At 47.4% G+C, this 25,456-nt stretch overlaps 1 protein-coding gene across 2 annotated transcripts in view; it reads right to left on the bottom strand.

The window, feature by feature from the left end:
* Nucleotides 1-25,456, bottom strand: part of TTK (TTK protein kinase) — an 848,854-nt gene that overhangs the window by 658,865 nt on the left and 164,533 nt on the right. For both annotated transcript variants that reach the window (XM_086926546.1, XM_086926547.1), the window contains exon 4: nucleotides 20,819-20,925. In XM_086926546.1, coding sequence (XP_086782672.1) covers nucleotides 20,819-20,925 — 107 coding nt within the window. The remainder of the gene's footprint in view (nucleotides 1-20,818; nucleotides 20,926-25,456) is intronic.

The raw sequence follows: 25,456 nt of genomic DNA, 5'->3' as shown, positions 1-25,456 counted from the left end.
GCCCTGGCTGCAGTGTCTGCTGCGTTTAGCGCACACTTAATAGATGCGTTTGATATAAGTTTCCCTTCTTGTATTAGCATCTCTGCTGCCTCCTTATACTCATCTGGCAAGTGTTGTAACAGGGTCTCGAGTGCATCATAATGAGCCCTGTCATATCTGGCTAAGAGTGCCTGTGTGTTGGAGATTCGCCAGACATCGGCCGCTTGAGCAGCCACCCTTTTTCCTGATGCTTCTAGCACTTTAGATTCCTTGTCAGGGGGAGGAGCATCACCCGTGGTTTGTGAGTTCGCTCTTTTGCGAGCATTGAGAGTCCAACGGCAACTGTCCCTTGATATACGTAGGGTTCACAGGTGCTGGTTTGTATTTTTTTTCAATTCTGGGGTTTACCACTCTTGCCCTTGTGGTCTGCTTAAAGAGGTCTCAAGCGTGCTTCAGGACACCTTTTAGCATGGGTTGAGTCTTGACAGTTCTCTCTGAGGTTGAGAAGGTGTCAAACAAAAAGTCCTCTTCAATAGGGTCAGCATGGAGCTGGACATCATGATTTTTTGCTGCCCTCTAAATAAGTGCGTTAAACGCAGCCGTGTCTTCTGTAGGTGAGGTTTTAATAGCATAGACATGACTGTCTGGGGCAGTTTGTGGTTTGTGGCCTGGCCCTATCTTTGGGATTTACTTCATATGAAGGGATTTGGTCCAGGTATAATATCAGCTCTGAAGGCCCTTTATCAAAATCCGACATCTTGTGTTAAACTGGGTGCTAATAAATACGCTTTATTCTCTATCCAACGAGGAACACGTCAGGGATGCCCATCCTCCCCACTTCTCTTCGCCATATATATTGATACTTTTCTTGATAAATTAAATCAGGATGAAGATATAATTCCAGTAGAGGTTGCAGGTGTCAGGTACAGGGCCTTGGCATATGCAGATGATGTGGTGGTCGTAACCAAAGACATTGATAAAGCTTTTAATAGGATCGAGGAATTGGCGGTAACCTTTGGGTCCTTTTCTGGATACAAATTAAACTTATCCAAAACACAAATACTCTGTTGGCCAAAACCCTCTTCCCCGAATTAATATAGTTTCTGAAGAGACATATTTGGGAATTAAGATAACTACTCCAATTTCTAACATCCCTAAACTTAATTATATTATAATCTTAAAAAAGGCTACCTCTACTCTTGAACGAATCGCTCACTTACATTTATTATATGGGAGGAACAATGTTCTAAAAATGTTAATCTTGCCCAAATAAACTATTCAGAACAGTGCCGCTTGAATTCCGTTAGATTTTTTTTAAATAAACAGAAAAGATGATGGGGAGATTCTTATGGGGCTATAAGGGCAATCGGAGAGCTTACAAAAAAATGATCCTACCAAAGTCTAGAGGAGGATGGGCCACCCCACATCTTTTGTTTTATTATTTGGCAGCTGTATTACAATACATATCTCCCTTAATTGTTGGTAATAAAGCCCCGACTTCATTAGCACACACCCCATCGATTTATGAATTTGCATTAGGAACAGAAGCCCGAGGTCATCTCCAAAAAATAATAGAACCTAGCTCCTACAAAAAAAAACAAAATTTAAGATTGTAACTGCAGCATATAAAACATGGAAGACTTGCTGGAATCCCAAAATTGCTGAGATATACTCCTTTACGCTCACCACAGTGCTTTCCCCCTATATTTAGAGACTCGACTATGAACAGTTGGAAGAATAATGGTATTACTTATTTGGGTGACTTATGGATAGATAATAGCATAATTACATTCTCTGAACTTCAAGCTAAATTCAAACTCACAAGCTACGATTACTTTAAATATTTGCAGATATATAGCTTTCTAAAATCAATATCGTCTTATGATCGACAAGGCCTCCAAAAGATTTAAAAGATTTAATTGATTGACAGCCTTTTCTATAAAAGAAAAATAGGTTATTTTTATGATGTACTTATGACTTTCCTCCCAGACTTATCTGTGATTCAACAGAAATGGTTAGTCAAATTGGGGATAAATGTATTGTGTGAAAAATCAATTGAGTTAGCTAACTATTTTATTTACTGGGCGATCACGCACACAGCATTATATGATATTGTTTGATCTGTATTATACACCAGCTAATGTTATGAAATGGGGAGCTACAGCTGGTATACGCTGTAACCGTTGTACTTTGATAGGAGCAGATACAATTCATATGTTCTCTTCCTGACCCAAGCTCACTATTTTACTTTCAGAAATTCATTCAGATTATATTAGGATTTACATTAAATCTAACCCCAGAACTAAATTTTATTTGGACTATCATCAGATACTCTAGAAAAGGAACAACGGTCTTTGATTTTTATTATGATGTCTGTATTCCGGGCATGTATCACACAAGAATGGATTAGTCCTGAACCACCTTCTTTTTGTATGTGGAGGGCTTGTTTGTTAGCTAAATTTAATTTTGAACTTGCTATCTATGCAACAAAAGGACGGAAAAAAAAACAATTGGGGAATAAAATGTGGGCGCCGATTCAACAATAGACTCAAGGATAAACACAAGTTATGCTATATCTGTTAACCTTCATTTTACTATGCTTTATAATGTAAATCGTTTAAACGGAACATCTAAAAAAAGATTTTTGTTAATCTGACTTGTTTGCAATAAAAATAAAAAAGAAATAAAAAGAAAAAGAAATGGTCTGCAGCATATTGGCTACGTGTTCAAGTGTACGTTGTTTGCAATTTAATTAAGGGATCGGACATCAGGCTTGTCAGGGACCACTTCTTTCGCTCCAAAGATGGGAGGTTACCACATATTTTATCTTCTCTATACAGAGGAGCTGGTGATAATGGATATAAAACAAATAGGCCTGCAGAAAAAACTAAATGCTTTCCATATGCACTATGAATTGAAAAATAGCCAATATAGAAAAAACAAAAATAATGGTTTATACACAAGAAGAAAGTGTTTAAATGGGTCCTTGTTAACACTAAGGTGGAGGAGGTACAATCCTATTGATATCTGGGTAAAATTCTCAGAAAATTTGACCTGGGAAGAATCTTGAAATGGTTAATCCTGTGCAATACCAACAATAATGGGAATGCGAAAATTTAGTAAGAATTATGCGCCCCTGATCTAGTAGTGGTATTACCTGCATTTCAAGCTGTGGTGCAAATGTAATTCTCATATGTAACATAAATCTTATTTATCAGTGGGATTCAGGCTTGGTATGGTCTAGAGGAACAATGAAGACTCAAAAATATACTCCATGCATCTCAGCTGAAGGTTACTTTTAAAATTTTGTACATGCCTAAGACTACACAAATGGGGTTTTAGGGAGACTTCGAATGGTTTCCAATGTCAAATTCCTGTGGCAGATACCAAACATACTTTTGCTTCAAGCCCTAATATTGAACTCTACAGGAGGAAGGTGTTTGATAAACTCAGTAGGAGATTTTAAGTGCTGAATCCAAACAGAACCTCAGATCATCTTACTAGACCATTACCCAACATGCCATCTTATCTTTCAGGGATATATATTTACGCAATTATTGCGGCTCGTCTCAGTGTGGTTAGAAAGGGAAGCACCTGATTTTAAAGCATAGTGGCATGAGTTTATCTTCTTGTATGAGCTTGAAAAGTCATTTATTAGTTGCAATCGAGGCCGCAAGAGACTTCAGAAAATGTGGGCCTCATTTAATGAATAGATAGTGGTACACAGACTGGCTGTGCAGATCCGATTTAGTTTCCTCTGCTGAGTATATGGTAGAAGGTGATTAATTCTCATGAGGAGATGGGGTGTATTATATGGTGTGGCAGTGCAACCTCACAGTGTAAAACACTTACCAACCCAATTAGGACCAGTAGCTTTCGTTGGTTGAACCCTCTAGCTGAACCCAGAGTAGCTGGAGCTCTGAGCAGCAAATCTTACACAAAAGTAAAAAGTGTAAAGCACTTACCAGCACCAATACAATTGAAGAAGAAGAAATCAACAAGACACTAAAGAAATCCAGTAACAATTTTTAAAAAGATTTATTTTTGCATGTTTTGACACTACAATTCAATAGATGCACTGCAAGGTGTCAGATAGATTTTACAAGGTACAGTAAATATGCACTTTTTACTCAGTCTTGAACAAGCTTTGGCCAATTGACAGAATTTGACACTTAGAAACATTCTGAATAAAAACGTTGGCTAGTTGTATTGCAGTTGGTTAGAAATACTTTGGGCGACCAACTCCAACACAAGGGAACCAGTAAGGGGGACTAGTAAGGTCCTCAGAAAGTTACCTCAGCAGGTGAAGCAGTCTTCAGTCTGTTCCAGACACTTATTTTTTGTTGTAGGTTCCTACAGAAGTGGTGCTGATGCAAGGGGATACAGGATGCTTAAGGTGGTCACAGAAGTTGTTGGTGCCATGTAGATGTTAAGCAGTCGACGGGGGTCTTCCTGTAGCTACTGCTCGGTCCACTGCGGGGATGAGGCGGTACTGGCTATGGGTCAACATCCCTCAAAATCCTCTCAATCTGGCAGAAGTCCAGTCGCCACTGAGCTACCAGTCAAATAGTATCAGTCACAGCCAAATCTTTCCTTGCCCGATAACTCATCCTTTGAGAGGCCAAGCAGCACTTCGACAACTCTCCCGAGTTGACTCGGGTGCAACTCTGAGCATCGGGTCCTGGTCTCTGGTGCTGCAAGGCAGCGGTGTGAAGATTCTTGGCTACCGACTTACCCCAACAGGCTTCGTCAGCTGCTGTAGGCCTGTGCTGCAAACAGGTCAGCCAACTCACCCTTGGAGTCTCTGGCTTCAGCTGGGTACCGGAAACGACTTATCAGCGAGCAGGACACAGCATGGACAGTCTCTACTTTCCTAGCCACCAGGTTCCACAAGTGCAATCCAAGTTGGTGCAGCCGCTCTTTGCCTGCTCCTTGGTGCAGTAGGGCAGTCCTCCTTCGGACCTTCTTCCAGTCCAGTTGAGACCGGAGTTCTGAGTCCACTTTTTATGCTCAGAAAGTGACCTCAGGGGAGATACAGTCAGCAGCCTATGTGCTACTAGGTTTCCTCATTCCTGCTAAGCACTACCTGGGAAATGTGGCATCTGGCTACGGCCGGATGCATTATACTGCCCACTCCCAACATGGCAGAACTAATTTCTCTGCATCTAGAGTTCCCTGTCCCAACCTAAAAAGGTGTGGTCATTAAGGGGTCTACACACCCCTGAGAAACCGGTTTGATGGCTCAATTCATTTTCTCTGTCCGTAGTGTCAGCCGGTCTACAGAGACAATCGTGCAGCCCCTCTTCCAAGTGTAACCTTTTGGCCCAAAAAGCTAGCTTAAAAGGAGAAGCTGCCTTAGAAGGGAACACACCTATGTGACTTCATGCAGTAGGGAGGTACCACTTCTCTCCAGTGCTTATAGTCTCTGTTCCTGGGAGTCATTAGCATGTCCTCTCAGGAGGGGGCAGAAAGCTCTCTCAAGACAGGCTACTTGTGCAACCGTTCAGGGCACAGGAGACCAAAGGCAACTTTGTGGAAGTGAGTAAAGCAGGCTGCAACATGTTACATTAATTTCGCCTTCAGAATTAAGTCGGGTTTAATGTAACGATTTGATTGATACCTTGGAGTATCAACTTTGGTACCAAAGTGGATAGGTTTGCACAGCTGAGGGGTCATTGTGTAACCCTGTACTTGCCAATGAGTCAAAACATGTCTTTCCACAGTTATAAAGAAAATAGTTTGGCGTTCTTACTGCCAGAACACGTAAATGCATGTTTTTAGTGCCAGAACACGTAAGAAAAATGTAAAATACCATAGGGTCAACATTAGGATTTTGGAATATATTATTACATATGCAGAAAGCAACTTTGCTTGATTGTAGAGAAAAATACCAAGGAAGAAAGTTATAATTATCTGTGAGTTTGAGAACAATGGGGCAAAACTGTAGGGAAAGCTCTCTCTAAACGGTCCTGTTTTAATATCCCCAGTAAACCTCCCCAAATCTGAATAGGGGAAAAGACTACAGAAGTATCCGCAGAAAGCAATTTTAGCTATTTATTATTGAGGCAGTGTACAACTCCGATGTGGGATTCATGTAAGAGAGAAACAGACTTCCTGTATACTCATATCCACCCAAATCCCAGTGAGGTATGTGATCCTAAAAATTAAAATTGGCTTAAACTCACATTAAGCCCGACCCAAGATAGCAAGAGGGTTGGAAAAAAGGGGAGATTTTTTCTTTCACCTCTGAGTTTGGTTCCTCAAAATTATTATCTTAATTAAGACACTCTTTTCAAGGCTATGCAAAGGCAATACTGAGATAGGGCTGGATTGGCCAAGTCAATGGAGGCACTGATAACCTGGTTGGAAAACAAAAGAGTTTTCCTGGACAACTTCAGCAAAGTCTTGCCTTCTGATCATTTTGAAAGTGTTTAGATATTTTCCATAGAGGATGGCGATAAGTGTCCAAAAGTACATTAGGGCTTGTGGCCTTCAGGTAAGTTGCTGCTGGTGAAAACTTTTATAGTAGCATAGCTGTCTCGAATTTGGCTATGATGTTTCCGAAATACGAAATCTTTGAATCTGGATACAAAGCAGTATACCATGGTTAAGTTACATAAAGAACATGTGCGAGTCCCTTGGAATCCCAGGACTATGGGCAGATCCGGAGAGTGCCAGCATCAGTATCTCGAGGAAGATACTGTCCAGAACGTATAATGATTATATGCTTGCCCGAGCACTGGATAATGTCCGTGAAGGATCCCTAACTTTCCATTTTATCCAAGCTAAATACACTTTTACCATGGAATGTGTACTGAATGATATCATGCCTCCCTTAACAAGGAAACTATTCTTGCAGTGGAGGTATGGGACATTACCTTTGGGGTCCTTCACCAAAGGATGGACGAGTCAATCCAGTACAGGGACATGTCCTACATGTGCCAATATACAGGAGACCGATGTGCATGTTGTATTTATGTGCCCAGCCTATCGAAAAAGCAGAAAGTACTGGATCGTCCCGCGACTTAAAAATGTGGGTTTTAGACGACTCCTACCAGCTTATAGAGTTTTAAAAACTGACTTATCCCCGGTAACTGTCTTTGCCTTGTCAAAATTTTTAACTGCAATATGGGTCATACGTGCAAGGTTGCTAAAGGGGTCGGGGAGGTAGAGCTAACCCATCCCCCTTGATTCATTGCAACTCTTTTTTTAAACTTATTCTGAACCAATCTGGATTGTTTAGGCTCTTAAAATGGGTTTATAATTTGGTTTTAATGATGTAACATTTATGTGCATATCTTTTATGGTCTTGTGACCGAAATAAAGATTTGAAATTGGAATTGGATACAAATCCATGAGAAGGAAGAGGAAGTGTTGCTCATGAGGTGTGCTTTTCTTGCAGTTCCAACCTCATTATAGAAGATTAACTAAAATCATGAGCTATTTTCTCAAAGCCAAGCTCTAAAGGTAAAACAGATGTCTCAGCACTCTAGCTAGAAGGCTTGCATGACTATCAGAACTGACGAATGGACAGTCTACACCAAAATGTTGAGCTTTGAATCTAGTCTAGTCAGGAAGCCTTGAAAGTGAATGTTGTCAACTTGCAAAATCCTTGACCATTAGCCTGGAGGCAAAGAGGTGAGAATAAGAGATAATTGACAAAAGCAAGTATCAAAGGTCTTTATCCCTCTTAGAAAGAGAGAGACTTGGAAATCTTGGATCTGTGTTGATCAGGAGGTGGAACCGATTAATGGGTAGATTGACCCAGCCTTGAACTGGAACTCAAAGTCTCAATGTAGGGCTAAATGATGGAGAAGGCGGAGATGCATGGGTACTCGAAAGATGAAACGGTCATATATGTGTTTCAACAGGATACCCTGATGGTATAATCAGTGGAGGATGAGATGTTGAAGAATCGCCACGGGGATAATGAATGTAACTGCAGAGGCAGAGAAACCTCCAGCAACTACAGCAGAGATCTGTGGGTCACGGTCAATCCAACTGTTAAACGTCTACTTGTGAAGGTGCAGTGCAGATTGTCTCTAAGGAGAGTCTCTAAGGAGAGTGCCTCAACATCGAACATCGCAAAAAACACAGTTGATGGACAGAATGTAGAACAATGTCATACATTCACCCCAGTACAAGGATCTGGGCCTAAATCCATCGTTTTTTTGCACTCCACACCACCCTGGGTTAGACACTGGCTATATGCAAATCAGCTCTGACCCTGTGCCTCATGGGAACAGTCCAAGACACAGGCGTTATCACCATACTTCTAGTTCTCAACATTTACCACACCTGTATCAGACTGGGGCAGCTGTTGCCTGTTGCTCTGCAGGCTTTTTCAACTTCACTGTGGAGAACAAAACATCATCCAACATTGAAACATTGTTCGGGGTGACATTAGACTGTGGTGTTTGGTGGAGGCATTCCTTAACATGATCAGCATCAAGATGCCGATGTTCGATGTTGATTGCAAAAAACACAGTTGATGGACAGAATGTAGAACAAGGTCATACATTCACCCCAGTACAAGGATCTGGGCCTAAATCCATTGTTTTTTGCACTCCACACCACCTTGGGGTTAGACACTGGCTATCCAGTCCGAACTACCAAGCCATGTCTTTCCCAGACCGGAATCAAGCATCCAAGGACCGGTTTCTGGCTATCAGCCTTCATTCAGCCTGGATAGCTTGACTCCAGTGGTGTGGAGAGCCTGGGACTCACGTCTGAGTATACCCAGCACACTCGGGGTGAAAATTGCAAAAAACACAGTTGATGGACAGAATGTAGAACAATGTCATACATTAACCCCAGTACAAGGATCTGGGCCTAAATCCATCGTTTTTTTGCACTCGACACCACCCTGGGTTAGACACTGGCTATATGCAAATCAGCTCTGACCCTGTGCCCCATGGGAACAGTCCAGTCCGAACTACCAAGCCATGTCTTTCCCAGACCGGAATCAAGCATCCAAGGACCGGTTTCTGGCTATCAGCCTTCATTCAGCCTGGATAGCTGGACTCCAGTGGTGTGGATCACGAAGTGGCTTTGCATCGAGACTGGAACTCAGACCCAGCAGACCGCCCTCAGGGTTGTGTCTACTGAAGGTGCAGCAGGTGCAGTGACACCAGGATGTTTTGGATGAGGAGACAACTGAATCCGAAATATGGCTGCCTTTTACAACATATGACAGGCTCTAGGCATTTCCTTTCCAAACCCAGGTGCTTTCCTGATGGTCACTATTGAGACGAATATGCTACTTACCAGTATGCATCTGTTCTTGGCATGTAGGGCTGCTGGCATTCATATCTGTGCATAGATCGCCGCCTAGTGGGTCCGGATGATCGCACATTGTTGTCCTGGAAGAGTCTTCGAAGTATCACAAGATAGGTGGCTCCTCCCCTGGACTACAGTGCGCATGGGCATCGACTCCATCCCCAGATTGTTTTTTTCCGCCATTGGGTTCGGATGTGATTTCGACGTCTCCTGTTCGGAATCGATAAAACAACTTCTTAAAGGCCAAAAGGCTTTCCCTACTTCGTCGGTATTGTTAGCGTTCGGTCTCGTGTATACTCCGGCTCGTCGAGTCGGATATCGGAGGAGTCGGGTGACTCTTCGGTCATCGAGGCCCTGTCGATGCAGCAAGACCCTGATGATTCTACAATGGAACGGAGTCCGTTCAAGTACTGCCCCGTGTGTGGTTCGAAATACCCACACATCGACTCCATCCTCAGATTGTTTTTAGCCATTGTGGCAAAGATGGAGTGTAACTTCGTGAGTGATGACCATGCTAAGAGTATTTCTGAGTGCTGCAGCCGCTACAGGCGCCGGGGAGGAGGGCGGGCAATATGAATGTCAGCAGCCCTACATGCCAAGAACAGATGCATACTGGTAAGTAGCATATTCGGTTCAAGGCATGTGGGCTGCTGAATTCATATCTGTGCATAGAATACATAGCAGTCCCTCCATTAGCGGCGGCCGCCTGTGCCAGCTGCAGCAGTTTGGAAAAGTGTTTTTAGAACAGCCTGCCCTACAGCTGCCTGCTGTTTGGAGTGCATATCTACACAGTAGTGTTTTGTAAATGTGCGTGTGGTAGACCATGTGGCTGCTCTACATATGTCCTCCAAAGGAATATTTCCAAGGAAAGCCATGGAGGCGCCCAACTTCCAGGTGGAGTGGGCCCTTGGGGGGATCGTTAGAGTGCGCTTGGCTTTCTGATAGCAGATCTGAATACACTTAACGATCCACCTGGCTATACCAGCCTTGGAAATGGGATTGCCTTTGTGTTGTGGTGAATAGGCAACAAATAGTTGTTTTGTCTTCCGAAAATCTTAGGTCCTATCAATGTAGTACATCAAGGCTCTCTTGACGTCAAGCGTGTGGAGCATTCTCTCCGCAACTGACTCAGGATTTTGGAAGAACACAGGCAGTTCTATAGTCTGGTTGATATGGAACTGTGAAACCACCTTAGGAAGGAACTTAGGGTTAGTGCGAAGCACCACCCTGTTGGAATGAATCTGTATGAATGGCTCCTGGATAGTTACTGCCTGGAGTTCAATAATGCGTCGTAGTGACGTAATCGCTATCAGGAAAGCCACTTTCCATGTTAAGAACTGAATCTCGCATGAATGCAGTGGCTCAAAAGGTGGACCCATCAGTCTTGTGAGGACCACATTCAGGTTCCATTCAGGAGCTGGTGGGGTCCGGGGAGGAATGACTCGTTTTGAGTCCTTTCAGAAAAGCTTTGATGGCAGGCACTCTGAAAAGGGAGAGATGCTGCCTGTTTTGGAGATAAGCAGCTATTGCGGATAAATGTATACAAATGGAAGCATAGGCCAGAGTACATTTGTATAGATGTAACAGATAACAAATGATGTTTTGAGTAGATGCGTCCAGCGGGTTGATGTTGTGGTCTGCACAATAAATGACAAACCGCTTCCATTTCGCCGCATAGCATGCTCTGGTGGTGGGCCTCCTTGCCTCCCTGATGATGTCCATACAGTCAGGAGGCAAGTTGAGGTAGCCAAACTCTAAGACCTCAGGAGCCAGATCGCCAGGTAGAGCTGTTGCGGATCTGGATGCTGAATGTCGCCATGGCTCTGCGTCAAAAGCCTGGGTGTGAGGCACAGCCTTTGATGCGGTACCACGGATAGTTCCAGAAACGTGGTGTACCATGGTTGGCATGCCCACGTTGGAGCAACCAGGATGAGAGTCATCGAGTGTTGCTTCAGCTTGCGTGCCACCAGCGGTATTAGAGGTGCTGGGGGAAAAGCGTACGCAAAGATGCCTGACCATTTCATCCATATCGCATTGCCCTGCGACTGTGGGTGTGGAAACCTGGCGGCAAAGCTTCGGCATTTGGCGTTTTCCTTTGTGGCGAACAGGTCTATCTCTGGATGACCCCACCGTTGGAAGTACGGGTGGAGTACTGATAGATGCATCTCCCACTCGTGCATTTGGTGGCTGTACCTGTTGAGCAGGTCCGCCATCTGATTGTCCTTGCCCGGGAGGTGTTCCCCCATGAGGAAGATGTTCCTTTGAAAGGCCCACTTCCACATGCTCTGAGCCAGATGTGACAACTGTGGAGAGTGTGTACCTCCCTGCTTCTGAATGTAGTACATGGCCGTCATGTCGTCCGTCCGGATCAACACGACCTTGTTGCACAGATGTACTTTGAATGCTTTTAGTGCCATGAAGATAGCCATCAGTTCCAGAACATTGATGTGCATCTTCCCTTGCTGTTGCGCCCATAGTCCCTGCACCGTGTAGTGGAGAACATGAGCTCCCAAACCCTTGAGAGATGCGTCCGTCAGAATGATCTGTGGCACAGGCTCCTGGAACGGTCGTCCCTTGCAAAGGTTTTGTGGATTCCACCAATGCAGAGAGTTGTATGCACGACCGGTTACCAACACTAGGTCTTTCAACTGTCCGCGAGCATGATTCCACTGACGTGCTAAGCACTCCTGAAGCGGACGCATATGTAGTCTCACGTGCGGGACTATGAAAATGCAGGAGGCCATCATGCCTATCAACTGCATGAACACTCGGGCCTGAAGCGAGTGTTGAGGTCTGAAATTCTGTATCAGCGATTGAATGCTGCTGATCCTCACTGAATTTGGCCGTGCTTTGGCTGCCAGAGTGTCTATGGTCGCACCCAGATACTGTTGCATGTGGGCGGGTTGCAGGTGGGACTTTGGGTAATTCAGTGAGAATCCCAGATCGTGAAGAAGGTGAATGGTGTGGGACATGTGGGCGGCACACTGCTGGGCCGACTTTGCCTGCATAAGCCAGTCGTCCAGATAAGGGTAGACGTGAATGTTCTGTCTCCGTAAGTGTGCCGCCACCAGGCACTTTGTTAACACCCTGGGTGCCGTGGTGACTCCGAAAGGTAGGACCTTGAACTGGTAATGTTGATTTTGGATGGTGAACCTGAGGTATTTTCTGTGTGACGGGTGTAGTGGAATATGAAGATACGCATCCTTCAGATCTAATGTTACAAGAAAATCTCCCTGACTGAGCAACGGTAGGACTTGCTGCAGTGTTAGAATGTACTGATTGAGGGGCCTGAGGTCCAGTATGGGTCTGAGGGACCCGTCCTTCTTTGGGATCAAGAAGTACAGTGAGTAAACCCCTGTGCCTCATTCTTCCACAGGCACGAGCTCGATTGCTCCTTTTTGCAGCATGACGAGTACCTCCTGCTGCAATAAGTGCAAATGCTCTGTGGACATAGGACGGTGTCTTGGGGGTATGTTGGGTGGAGTGGATGTTAACTCCAGACAATAACCGTACTGGATAAGCTTTGTGACCCACCTGTCTGTGGTGATGGACTTCCAGACTGGCAGGAACTTTTGAAGTCTCCCCCCGACCGGTGTTGTATGGTCGGGGGGCAGTGACAAGGTGTCGCTGTTTGTTAGTGGCGGAGGACCTGGAGCTGTTTCCACGACCTCTGCCCTTGGCGCTGTTTCCACGATAGCCACCTCTACTTTGTTTGGTGTATGTGGTTTGCGCGCCACTTTTATTGTACTGTGTTTGCTGGGACAGCTGGCCTCTGGAAACACCTCTATTGCCTGAGCGACGAAAAGAACCACCCCTGAACTGCTGCGACTGGAGAGTTCCCATAGACTTTGCAGTCTCAGTGTCTTTCTTGATTTTCTCCAAGGTGGTGTCCACCTCTGGGCTAAATAGATGATCAGGGTTTACTGGCTGATTTAGAATGGTGGTCTGTATCTCTGGCTTGAACCCAGAGATTCTGAGCCAGGCATGTCGCCTCAACATGACACTAGTGTTAACGGCTCTGGCCGCGGTGTCTGCTGCGTCCAGTGCACATTTGATAGAAGCATTTGATATGAGCTTTCCTTCCTGTATGAGCATCTCAGCTGCCTCCTTATATTCATCTGGCAGGTGCTGTAACAGGGTCTCCAGAGTGTCGTAATGGGCCCTGTCATACCTGGCTACGAGTGCCTGAGTGTTTGAAATGCGCCAGATATTGGCCGATTGAGCTGCCACCCTTTTCCCTGATGCCTCTAGCACCTTAGATTCTTTATCAGGGGGAGGAGCATCACACGTTGTTTGTGAATTAGCCCTCTTCCGGGCATTAGAAACAACAAGAGAGTCCAACGGCAACTGTCCCTTAATGTAGGTAGGGTCCCCAGGCGCCGGTTTGTACTTCTTTACAATCCTGGGGTTTATCACCCTGGCTCTTGTAGGCTCCTTAAATATTTCCCAGCATTTTTCAAGACACCCTTCAACATAGGCAGAGTCTTGACAGTCCTCTCTGAGGTGGAAAAGGTGTCGAACAGAAAGTCTACTTCAATAGGGTCAGCATGGAGCTGAACGTCATGATTCTTGGCTGCCCTTTCAATCAGTGCATTAAACGCTGCCGAATCCTCAGTAGGCAATGTTTTTACAGTATACACATGAGTGTCTGGGGCAGTGTGTGGATCTCCAGGGTCAGCAGCATCTGCCCAAGGTTCATTAGTATCTTCTGGATCAGTGTCCACAGGATAGCTTTATTCATCATTGTCACCTTCCCCAGTTTCCACATCTGAATAAGTGGGCCAGACATCATGGCCACGTGGAGATACAGGTTCTACAATAACAGGTGTTGTAGTAGAATCCTTCATCTTTTTCCAGTGGGATTTTATGTTAAATCTTAAAAGATTTCTAAAGCGCATGGCTGCCCGTGAGCGTCCCAGCGCTGACAGAGGCTACAGGCGAGAACATGAGGAAGAGATTACGGGAACAGCCAGGTCTTTAGAGATTTTCGAAATGGCAGAAGATTGGACCCGGCCCGAAGATCGGAGGGGAGTGAATTCCATAGTTAGGACGCATTGTAGGAAAACCGCCGGCCTCCTGATCGTGCCTTTTTAATCCTGGGTGGCAGGGTTAGGTGGGCATTAGAGGATCGGAGGGCTCTGGAGGTGGTGTATGGAACAATAAGATCTTTGAGAATAGGGGGAGCTTTCCCGTTTAGAATTTTGTGAGTTAGGCACATCACCTTGAACTTCACTCTTTCCAGGACGGGTAACCAATGCAATGCTCTGATGGCCGGTTTGGCTGAGCAGCAACTCTTGGTGCTGGTGAGAATCCGGGCGGCGGCGTTTTGTACTACCTGGAGTTTAGTTGTTACTTTCCTCGGTTCGCCAAGATACAAGGCGTTCCCATAGTCCAGCCTAGACAAGATTAGGCCCTGGATAAGGAGTTTTCTTGACTGAAAAGGGAGCAACGGAAGGATCTTGCGGGCGGTGCGCAGGAGGCCGTGGCAGACTCCTGCTGTCTTCCTTGCTTGGGTGTACATGGTGAGGTTTTGGTCCAACCACAGCCCGAGGCTTTTGATCTCGGATTTGGGGGTTGGAGGCAAGCCCATACACGGGGGCCAAAGAGAGTCCGGGCGGAAGTGAGACTGATTCCCCATCACCAGTATCTCTGTTTTGTCACTGTTAAGTTTCAAATGCGACCTATCCATCCAGCTAACTATATCTCTCAGGCAGGAGTACAGATCGATGGAAGGATTTTCCTGCTGACTGGGAGAGAACCAGCTGGGTGTCATCCGCATATGTCAGAAGTTTGATTCCATGAGGGGTGACAATTTGTTCAAGAGGGGACATGTACACGTTAAAAAGCGTGGGGCTCGGAAGCGTTGGGCCGACTACCGTGGTCTGTCCTTGGACCCCCCGGCGGAGCAGGAGGAGGACATCTGATCGCAGTGACAATCTTGGCCCGCAGCAGTAACGCCCTGGTGGAATTACACCCACATATGACTCTTCCCTGTTGCTATATATACACGTGTGGTAGGGGGGGTTGGGGGGGGGGGGGGGGTTCTTAGAATGGGGGGGGAGGTAGCGTTGGGGGTTAGGGTAGGGTTTTGGGGAATCTCTATACTAAGCCTATTCTGAATCTGCTCTATTATTTGCTGCCTGTGTAATTGCTGTATTGATTTTGTTGTGGTGTTCTCGATGTGTGGAGATGCCACATTTGTGATGATCATTTGCTTAATAAAATTGGTTGTGGAAAAAAAAAAAGCGTGGGGCTCAGGGAGGAGCCCTGAGGCACTCCGCAGCGTATGGGGGTCTCTTTGGAGATGTAGCTACCCTCTATCACCTGGAAGGAACGACAGTGAAGAAAAGATTTTAACCAAGACAGAGTGGTACCAGTGACCCCAAGATCTTTTAGCCGCTGGGCTAGGATCTGGTGATTGACCATGTCGAAGGCCGCACTTAGATCCAGGAGGATCACTGCCACTGATCCTCCTGAATCAATGATCTTCCTGGCTTCTTCGACAACCGTCACCATCGCTGTTTCGGTACCCTGGCCTGGGCGAAAGCCTGTCTGAGAAGGTCTAAGTAGTTCGTTGGATTCCAGGTAATTGGACAGCTGGCCGTTAATACATTTTTCAGTCATTTTGCTTATGCAAGGAAGGAGAGAGATAGGCCTGAAATTGGTTAGATTTAAGTGGTCCAGGTTAGGTTTTTTAAGTAGGGCCCTAACCATCGCCTTCTTCCAGCTGGGAGGCACCGTTCCGTCTGTTAGAGAGGCGTTGATCAAATTTACCATCGGAACAAGGATGGTAGGTGCAGCCTGTTTTAGAATTTTAACTGGGGCCGGGTCACGCGGGGAGCCACTCGAGTGATTGGAGGATAGGGGACAGAGTGTCCTCACTGATAGGGGTAAACATGTCAAGTCCAGTTTTTAAGTTCCGGGCCTGACTGGGAACCATAGATAAGGGGTCTGTGGGGGAGGGTGGTGGAAGTTGTTGGAGGATATTTTGAATCTTTTGGTCGAAATAGGTGGCTAACTCGTTACAGTGATTTCCCGAGAAGTCGTTCAGGCATGTAGGCTCCAGGGTTTTTAAGAGTTTTTTTACAATTTGAAAGGTCTCGAGAGGAGCAGGATGCAGCAGTAATCCTTTCATGAAAAAAGGCTGATTGTGCAATGTTTAGGGATTTTTTTTATAGTTGAGGATAGCCAGTCTATAATCCCTCTTGCTGTTCGGGTCAAAGTCTTTCCGCCACACTCTTTCCGCCCTCTTACAGAGCTTTTTCAGGTGGCAGACTTCGTGGGTGAACCATGGGGAGGTAGGTTTTTTTCGGGGTTTCAAGTACGTTTTTTTGGGGAGGACGAAGAAAACTCGACATCTGCTGTTGCGGGGTCAGTTTCATAATTTGGCCAGGAGAGCTCCAGGGCCTGCTTCCAGTTACCAATATCCAGTTTGGTCCAGGGGCGAGCCAATCTGCTGGGAGCTTGATTGGGGGGAGAAATGGTCGGGATCCCACAGCTAAAGGGGATAAGCAGATGGTCGGACCAGGGCAGTGAGATCGGTGTTCTTACATAGAATGGGGTCAAGTAAGTGCCTGAGAATATACGTGGGTTGGTCGTTCTGTAGGTGGAGGTGATGGGTTGCCAGGTCTAGAAGCATATCTGAGGCGATGGTATCATTACGGTTGTCAAAATGGATATTGAGATCCCCTAAGATTAAAAAATTGGGCAGGGAGCTGGTCATAGCCGTGGAGCATTCCAGCAGGGAGCTTCCAAACTGTCCCAGGGCCCCTGGAGGCCGGTAGATAAGGATTCCGGAAAGGGATTTACATGGGGACATTTGGATGCTAAAGTGCACATTTTCACAGTCCAAAAGGGGGCTATCGTGAAATCTGCACGCAAGATGGTCTTTGTAAATGATAGCTATCCCTCCTCCCCTTCCCTTGCCTCGGTCCAGATGTTGCACAAGGAAACCATGAGGCAAGGCCTGTACAACATCAGGGTCAGAATCTGGGGCAAGCCATGTTTCCGTAAGAAACAATCTCTAGTTGGTGCTCCTCTAGTAGCATATGGATTTCTTGGGCATGTTTGGGCAGAGATCTGCAATTTAGTAAGGCCATGTTAATGATTGTCTGGGAGGCATGACTAGTTTTGTTAGGGACAAGTTTGAAAGGGCAATGAGGACAATGAGTGCGAGGGCTCTCACCTCTGATGGAGTGGGTGCATAGAGGCAGGAGGGGCTGATTTAATTGAGATAGGAATTCTCTGGAGTAGGATAGCCTTGCCTGAAGGGGAGGATCCATGGTGCCTGGCCCTCGGCCCGTTCTGGCGCGGACGGGCGCAGACAGGCTTACCTCCGGCGCGCCCGCTACGCTCGTCCGCTGCGCTTCCGGCGGGGAGAGGGGATTTTGTAGTGCGAGGGCCTAAATAGCCCACGACACTAGAGCGCCGACCAAACCTTCCTAAAATGGCGCCTGCAAAAGCGCTGTTTTGCCTGCCTAGTCCCGCGGTCCAGGAGACCCTAAATCGGCCACCGGTGGAGCGTGAGAACTCGGAGGAGTTACGAGGAAGTTGGCGGTAAGAGCTGGGATATTTTAATAGACTGTGTCCAACTTACACAGCGTTCAAGTAAAATAGAACAAAGTTAAAAATGACACAAGAAATTACAGTTCTAGCAGATTTTTAAAAGTATAGCCCTGGGCTCCCAGCTTCCGCCTCAGGAGTCGCGAGTATCTGTTTATAGGACTCCATTGGCTGTTCCGGGGCGATGTTTCGTTTATAAATAGAAAGTCTGCCTGTCTCTGCATCAATAAACTGTTCCTGTTGCTCTTCAAGCGAGGGCTGTCTATGCTTTGTGGCTGGGACCACAGTTGTGGGCTTCGGCCCCGTGGACACCTTCTTGGGCACTTCGACGGCCATTTTAGGGACGAAGGCCTTCGGCACCACTTTCGGTGGCAGCGTGAAGTGGATGGGCGCCGACGTCTTTTGAGGCTTATCGGCAGGCTTCAATGGTGGAGGATCCTTAGGCCCGACAGCCGAAGCCTTGTCCTTAATACACTTCAGGGATTCCGCCACCTGCTTCGAGAAGGAGGCGGACGGCTGCGTCGACTCGACGGAATCCTTCGAGGCACCACCAGGCGTGGACTCGGGGGATGTAAACCTTTTAGCCTTGTCCGGTCGTCGCGTAGGCTCGAGAACCTTCTGATCACCGAGTCCTTTGTCGGTGTCAACTGTCTTCGGCACCGATATTTTCGGGTCGACGTCCTTGACCTTTGCCTTCGGCGTGCCAGACTTTGGCTCGACGCCCTTTAGCGGCCTCTTCGGGTCGATAACACTTTTTTGCTTCGTCGGTGCCGACAGATCAGAGGACTTCGAGCCGACCAAAGCAATACGCACTTTCGGTTTCGTTTTAACCTCAAGTGCTTTAGGTTGCGTAGACACCAAAGCTTTCACTTTCGGTTTCGATTTTGCAACTTGCGGCTCCTTAGACATGTCCGAAGCCGAGCCCGAAGGTGGGGCCGTAGAACTTATTGGAAGATCTCGGGTAAGGCACTGTGGCGATCCCTCGACCTGAGCTTTATGAAGTGTTTTGGCCCCAGTATCAGTCTGTGGGCCTAGCTCCTCGCTCAAGCTATCTTCCATGGCCCCAAAGGCCCCATCGTCGTCTCCTACCTCGTCAACGACGTCTTCCGTATCGAGCATCTCAACATCAGCGTTGTAGCTGGAGTCGACCTCCGATGCGGGATCCGACAGGTTTTCTCGAACCTCCTGCCCTGCTCCTTCATCATCCCCGGCATCGAAGATGTCCACCGGTTCAGGTGCCGTCTGCTGGGCTTCCTTGTGCGCAGCGCGCTGATGCAGAATTGTCTTCTTGGATCGGAAACGGGAACAAGCCATACAGCTGGCTTCATCATGATCCGGCGACAGGCACTTGTTGCACACCGGGTGGACGTCGATGTGAGGATATTTCGAGTTGCACACGGGACATCTCTTGAACGGGTTCCGTTCCATGATGGTTCGTCGATAAGGCCTCTGGCATCGACCGGGCCTTCAGCGCCGAAAAGCATGCGGCTCTTCTGGATATCCGGCTCGGGAACTGAGCTGCTACAGAACTGGGCACGATCGCAAGACAATACCGACCAAAAACTAAAGGCCTTTTGGCCAAAAGAAAGTTTATATCGATTCCGACTTGAGTGAACCAATATGCATCCGAACCCAATGGCGGAAAAAAACAATCTGAGGATGGAGTCGAAGCCCATGCGCACTGTAGTCCAGGGGAGGAGCCACCTATCTCGTGATACTTCGAAGACTCTTCCGGGACAACAATGTGCGATCATCCGGACCCAACACTAGGCGGCGATCTATGCACAGATATGAACTCAGCAGCCCACATGCCTCGAACATAACAAGCTAAAGATTAAATTGGTGCACAGCGCCTTCTACCAACAAGCATTAGCATAGCCAATAGGTCTCGCCTTTGGGAACTTATAAGTGTTTAGCCATGCAACACTTGATGTTGTTGCACCTAGGATATTGTGCTGGATAACTAAACACTTATAAGGTCCCAAAGGCGAGACCTATTGGCTATGCCAATGCTTGATAGATTTCACGCTCTGAAGTCTTTTAAAACGAGGTGATAAGTAACTAGCAGAACATTCTCTGGCCTACCTGTCAGGAAGACCCTGCACTTGTCCTGTTTACCTCGGCAGTGGGTAAATTCTTTGTACTAGCTTTTTCTTTCGGACGCATGCCTACACAAATTCATATACGCTGATAGTGTGATATAGGTATACACTACACAGACTGAGTCATTCCCCACTTTTTTTTTCTGAAACGGGATAGGCACCTTAGGAAGAGTGCAGGCATACTTTAAAGTAGGGAAAACCTGTCCTGAACACGGACAGTGAACAGATTATAAAAGATTTAAAACATAAAAAGCAGAGAAAGAATTCGCTAGCAATGTTCGGTGAACCTCTCACATGAGCCAGAAAGTAAGGACTCTGTGAACCATCTCCAAGTGGAAGGCAGAATAGGTTTGGGAAGCTAGATTCTTAAAGGAAAAGTGTCATTTTCACTCAGCTTCACTGTCCTACTTACCAGGCCGCATTTTAAGCTTCACTACTTAGGGATATGTTGCACTGTTGCTATATGTAAAGATGTCCCTGTACTGGGCCTTTAAACTCTTCAGAACATTCTGAAAAATACTAAGTTAGGCTTTGGCTTGTAGACTACGTTTTAGCATACCAGCCATGCACTTTAAAATTGGATTGTAATTTATTAACGTGTTCCAGGATCCTCGCACACAGAATTATTCTAAAATGTATGACTTTTAATGCCAGTCCTATAAAGCGGAACTAACTTTTGAGATCTTCAGTAGTAAAACTATACCCTACAAGACACGGTACATGATTTGGTCAATGGTTATACATCTTCAGCAGGTGCAGCAAATTATCAGGCCGATTCAGATGATTGTTTTATCTCTTATGTAAACTTAGCATTGAAGTCTTGCTGAAAATGCAACATTGGGAGACACTCATTCTCAACCTCGAGCACAGGGAAAATGATAGACAAATATACATACCTTGTGAGAGCTCAAATTGTGCAAAGGAAACATGCACAAATGCAAACATCTTGCAGTTCAATCGAGCAATCTGAAACTGGTCACGTGCCTCCTCTGGACTAAGGATGCTACAAGATATTTCATAAATCACAAAGTTAGTGCTTGCATTAACACTCCATGTGCTGCTCAACTGGTTAAACATGGAAAACAAAATGCAATTCCAAACAATTACTAAAACATAGGATAACATTTAGAAATGGAAGGTTAGCAGCTTTCTTACAGTGCCTCTCATAAATCTAATGTCTGTTCAAACGCAAATTTACTTAAGACACAAGCATAACAACTATGCTATGAATACAATGTCAATGATTTTCCCAAGTCATTGTTTATAAGCTCACCCCTGGTCATCTGTACGGTTATAGTATTTACAAGGGGATGATGGACAAAGCACTGAAACCTTTCAGACACTCACCCCAGCCACGGATCTGGGTTGAATAAATCATCGTTCTTTAGCTCACTTCGTCACTTCAGTTCAGACCCAGTTATATGCAAATCAGTCTTGCCCCTGTGCCTCATTGAACATTCCATCCCGACCTGCTAAGCCAGGTCTTCCATTAATCGGAAACGAGCATCCTGGGACTGGTTTTCAGGCTAGCTTGAGTTCAGTGGCAAAGTGAGCAATTGACCCAGGTCTGGGCATAACCTCCCGACGTAGTGCGAACAAAGCAAACACAAGGAGATGATGGACAGGGGCTGAAAGTTTTCATAGTATTCTACAAAAGTTGTTTGTATCTTGCATACTGCAAACCTAATGGTCTCAATGTGCATTACACAGCTGAGTGGGTGTGAAGCCAATGTAGGATTGTGCCTTTAGTAGAGGAGCAACAGAATACAACAAGGAGAAATGCTTAAATTGAAATAAAGGGAGCCTCCAAGAGCTCAACAAGCATTAGAAATGCAATAAGTCTCGGATTTATTTGAGTTCGAGCTAATGGCATTGTAAATGGCAATGTCTTTTAGCATGCGTTATGGAGTGTATGCATGTGGTGTGTAGTGGAATGATGTGGTTTGGATTGGAATTGTTCACCCTGCACACACACACACACACACAAACACACACAAACTGTTCACCCTGCACACACACACACACACTTTTCACCCTGCACGCGCGCGCACACACACACACACACACACTGTTCACCCTGCACGCACGCACACACACACACACTGTTTACCTGCACACACACACACACTGTTCACCCTGCACACACTGTTCACCCTACACACACACACACACACACTGTTCACCCTGCGCGCGCGCACACACGCACACACACACTGTCCACCCTGCGCACACACACGCACACACAATGTGCACCCTGCGCGCGCACACACACACACAATGTGCACCCTGCGCGCACACACACACACACTGTTCAGCACGCACACACACACACACACTGTTCACCCTGCGCGCGCACACACACACTGTTCACCCTGCGCGCACACACACACACACTGTTCACCCTGCGCACACACACACACACACTGTTCACCCTGCGCACACACACACACACTGTTCACCCTGCGCACACACACTGTTCACCCTGCGCACACACACACACACACTGTTCACCCTGCACACACTGTTCACCCTACACACACTGTTCACCCTACACACACTGTTCACCCTACACACACTGTTCACCCTACACACACTGTTCACCCTACACACACTGTTCACCCTACACACACACACACACTGTTCACCCTGCGCGCACACACACGCACACACAATGTGCACCCTGCGCGCGCACACACACACAATGTGCACCCTGCGCGCACACACACACACTGTTCACCCTGCGCGCGCACACACACACACACACACACACACACAGTTCACCCTGCGCGCACACACACACTGTTCACCCTGCGCACACACACACACACACACTGTTCACCCTGCGCACACACACACACACACACTGTTCACCCTGCGCACACACACTGTTCACCCTGCGCACACACACACACACACACACTGTTCACCCTGCGCGCACACACTGTTCACCCTGCGCACACACACAGTTCACCCTGCGCACACACACAGTTCACCCTGCGCACACACACAGTTCACCCTGCGCGCACACACAGTTCACCCTTCGCACACGCACAGTTCACCCTGCGCGCACGCACTGTTCACCCTGCACACACACACACACTGCTTACCCTGCACACACACACACACACACACACTGTTTACCCTACACACACACACACACACACTGTTCACCCTGCACACACACACACTGTTCACCCTGCACACACACACACACTGTTCACCCTGCACACACACACACACTGTTCACCCTGCACACACACACACACACTGTTCACCCTGCACACACACACACACTGTTCACCCTGCACACACACACTGTTCACCCTGCACACACACACACACACACACACACTGTTCACCCTGCGCACACACACACACACACTGTTCACCCTACACACACACACACTGTTCACCCTACACACACACACACGGTTCACCCTACACACACACACTGTTCACCCTGCACACACACACACACACACTGTTCACCCTGCACACACACACACACACACTGTTCACCCTGCACACACACACACTGTTCACCCTGCACACACACACACACACACACTGTTCACCCTGCACACACACGCACACACTGTTCACCCTGCACACACACGCACACACTGTTCACCCTGCACACACACGCACACACTGTTCACCCTGCACACACACGCACACACTGTTCACCCAGCACACACACACACACTGTTCACCCTACACACACACACTGTTCACCCTGCACACACACACACACACACTGTTCACCCTGCGCACACACACACACACACACTGTTCACCCTGCACACACACACACACTGTTCACCCTGCACACACACACACACACTGTTCACCCTGCACACACACACACACTGTTCACCCTGCACACACACACACACTGTTCACCCTGCGCGCACACACGCTGTTCACCCTGCGCGCACACACACTGTTCACCCTGCGCGCACACACACTGTTCACCCTGCGCGCGCACACACTGTTCACCCTGCGCGCGCACACACTGTTCACCCTGCGCGCGCACACACTGTTCACCCTGCACACACACACACACACTGTTCACCCTGCACACACACACACTGTTCACCCTGCACACACACACACACACACACACTGTTCACCCTGCACACACACACACACACACACACTGTTCACCCTGCACACACACACACTGTTCACCCTGCACATGCACACACACTGTTCACCTTGCGCGCACACACACTGTTCACCCTGCGCGCACACACACTGTTCACCCTGCGCGCACACACACTGTTCACCCTGCGCGCACACACACACTGTTCACCCTGCGCGCACACACACACTGTTCACCCTGCGCGCACACACACACTGTTCACCCTGCACACACACACACTGTTCACCCTGCGCACACACACACACTGTTCACCCTGCGCACACACACACTGTTCACCCTGCGCACACACACACACACACACACACACACTGTTCACCCTGCACACACACACACACACACTGTTCACCCTGCACACACACACACACACTGTTCACCCTGCACACACACTGTTCACCCTGCACACACACACTGTTCACCCTGCGCGCACACACACTGTTCACCCTGCGCGCACACACACTGTTCACCCTGCGCACACACACACTGTTCACCCTGCGCACACACACACTGTTCACCCTGCGCACACACACACACACACACACTGTTCACCCTACACACACACACACTTCACCCTGCACACACACACTGTTCACCCTGCGCGCACACACACTGTTCACCCTGCGCGCACACACACTGTTCACCCTGCGCGCACACACACTGTTCACCCTGCGCGCACACACACACACTGTTCACCCTGCGCGCACACACACTGTTCACCCTGCGCGAACACACACTGTTCACCCTGCACACACACACACACACTGTTCACCCTGCACACACACACTGTTCACCCTGCGCGCACACACACTGTTCACCCTGCGCGCACATACACTGTTCACCCTGCGCGCACACACACTGTTCACCCTGCGCGCACACACACTGTTCACCCTGCGCGCGCACACACACTGTTCACCCTGCGCGCACACACACTGTTCACCCTGCGCGAACACACACTGTTCACCCTGCGCGCACACACACACTGTTCACCCTGCGCGCACACACACACACACACACACACACACACTGGCCTGGAGGTGATATCGTCCACGTCGCTTATTCTCTGCTCTGCGAGTTTAAAGTGGATTGTGTGCATGTCTGCTCTGATGCCGGTGAGCTCCAGCTGCATAGAGTCAGTGTTTTGCTTAGTGGACTTCGCCAGGTCATGGACATCAGCAAGCTTCCTGAGGATCATGTCCATTGTGCTGTGTATATCTGCTTTAGCTTTGACCATAGAGTCTGAGATCGTCGGGTCAGCCTTTGATTTTTTGTTCAGGCCTCTGGGATCTTTGTCTGCCATTTTGCATCTGGATCTGGGTTCTGTGAATGCTTGGAACTTCTTGGAACTGGTGGAGATCTGTCTCTCCTGCAGGTA

The sequence above is a fragment of the Lissotriton vulgaris genome, chromosome 6, assembly GCF_964263255.1.
Source record: "Lissotriton vulgaris chromosome 6, aLisVul1.2, whole genome shotgun sequence".
Lineage (NCBI taxonomy): Eukaryota > Metazoa > Chordata > Amphibia > Caudata > Salamandridae > Lissotriton > Lissotriton vulgaris.
The sequence above is the reverse complement of the archived record's forward strand: the minus strand, read 5'-3'. Positions and strand labels throughout refer to the sequence as shown.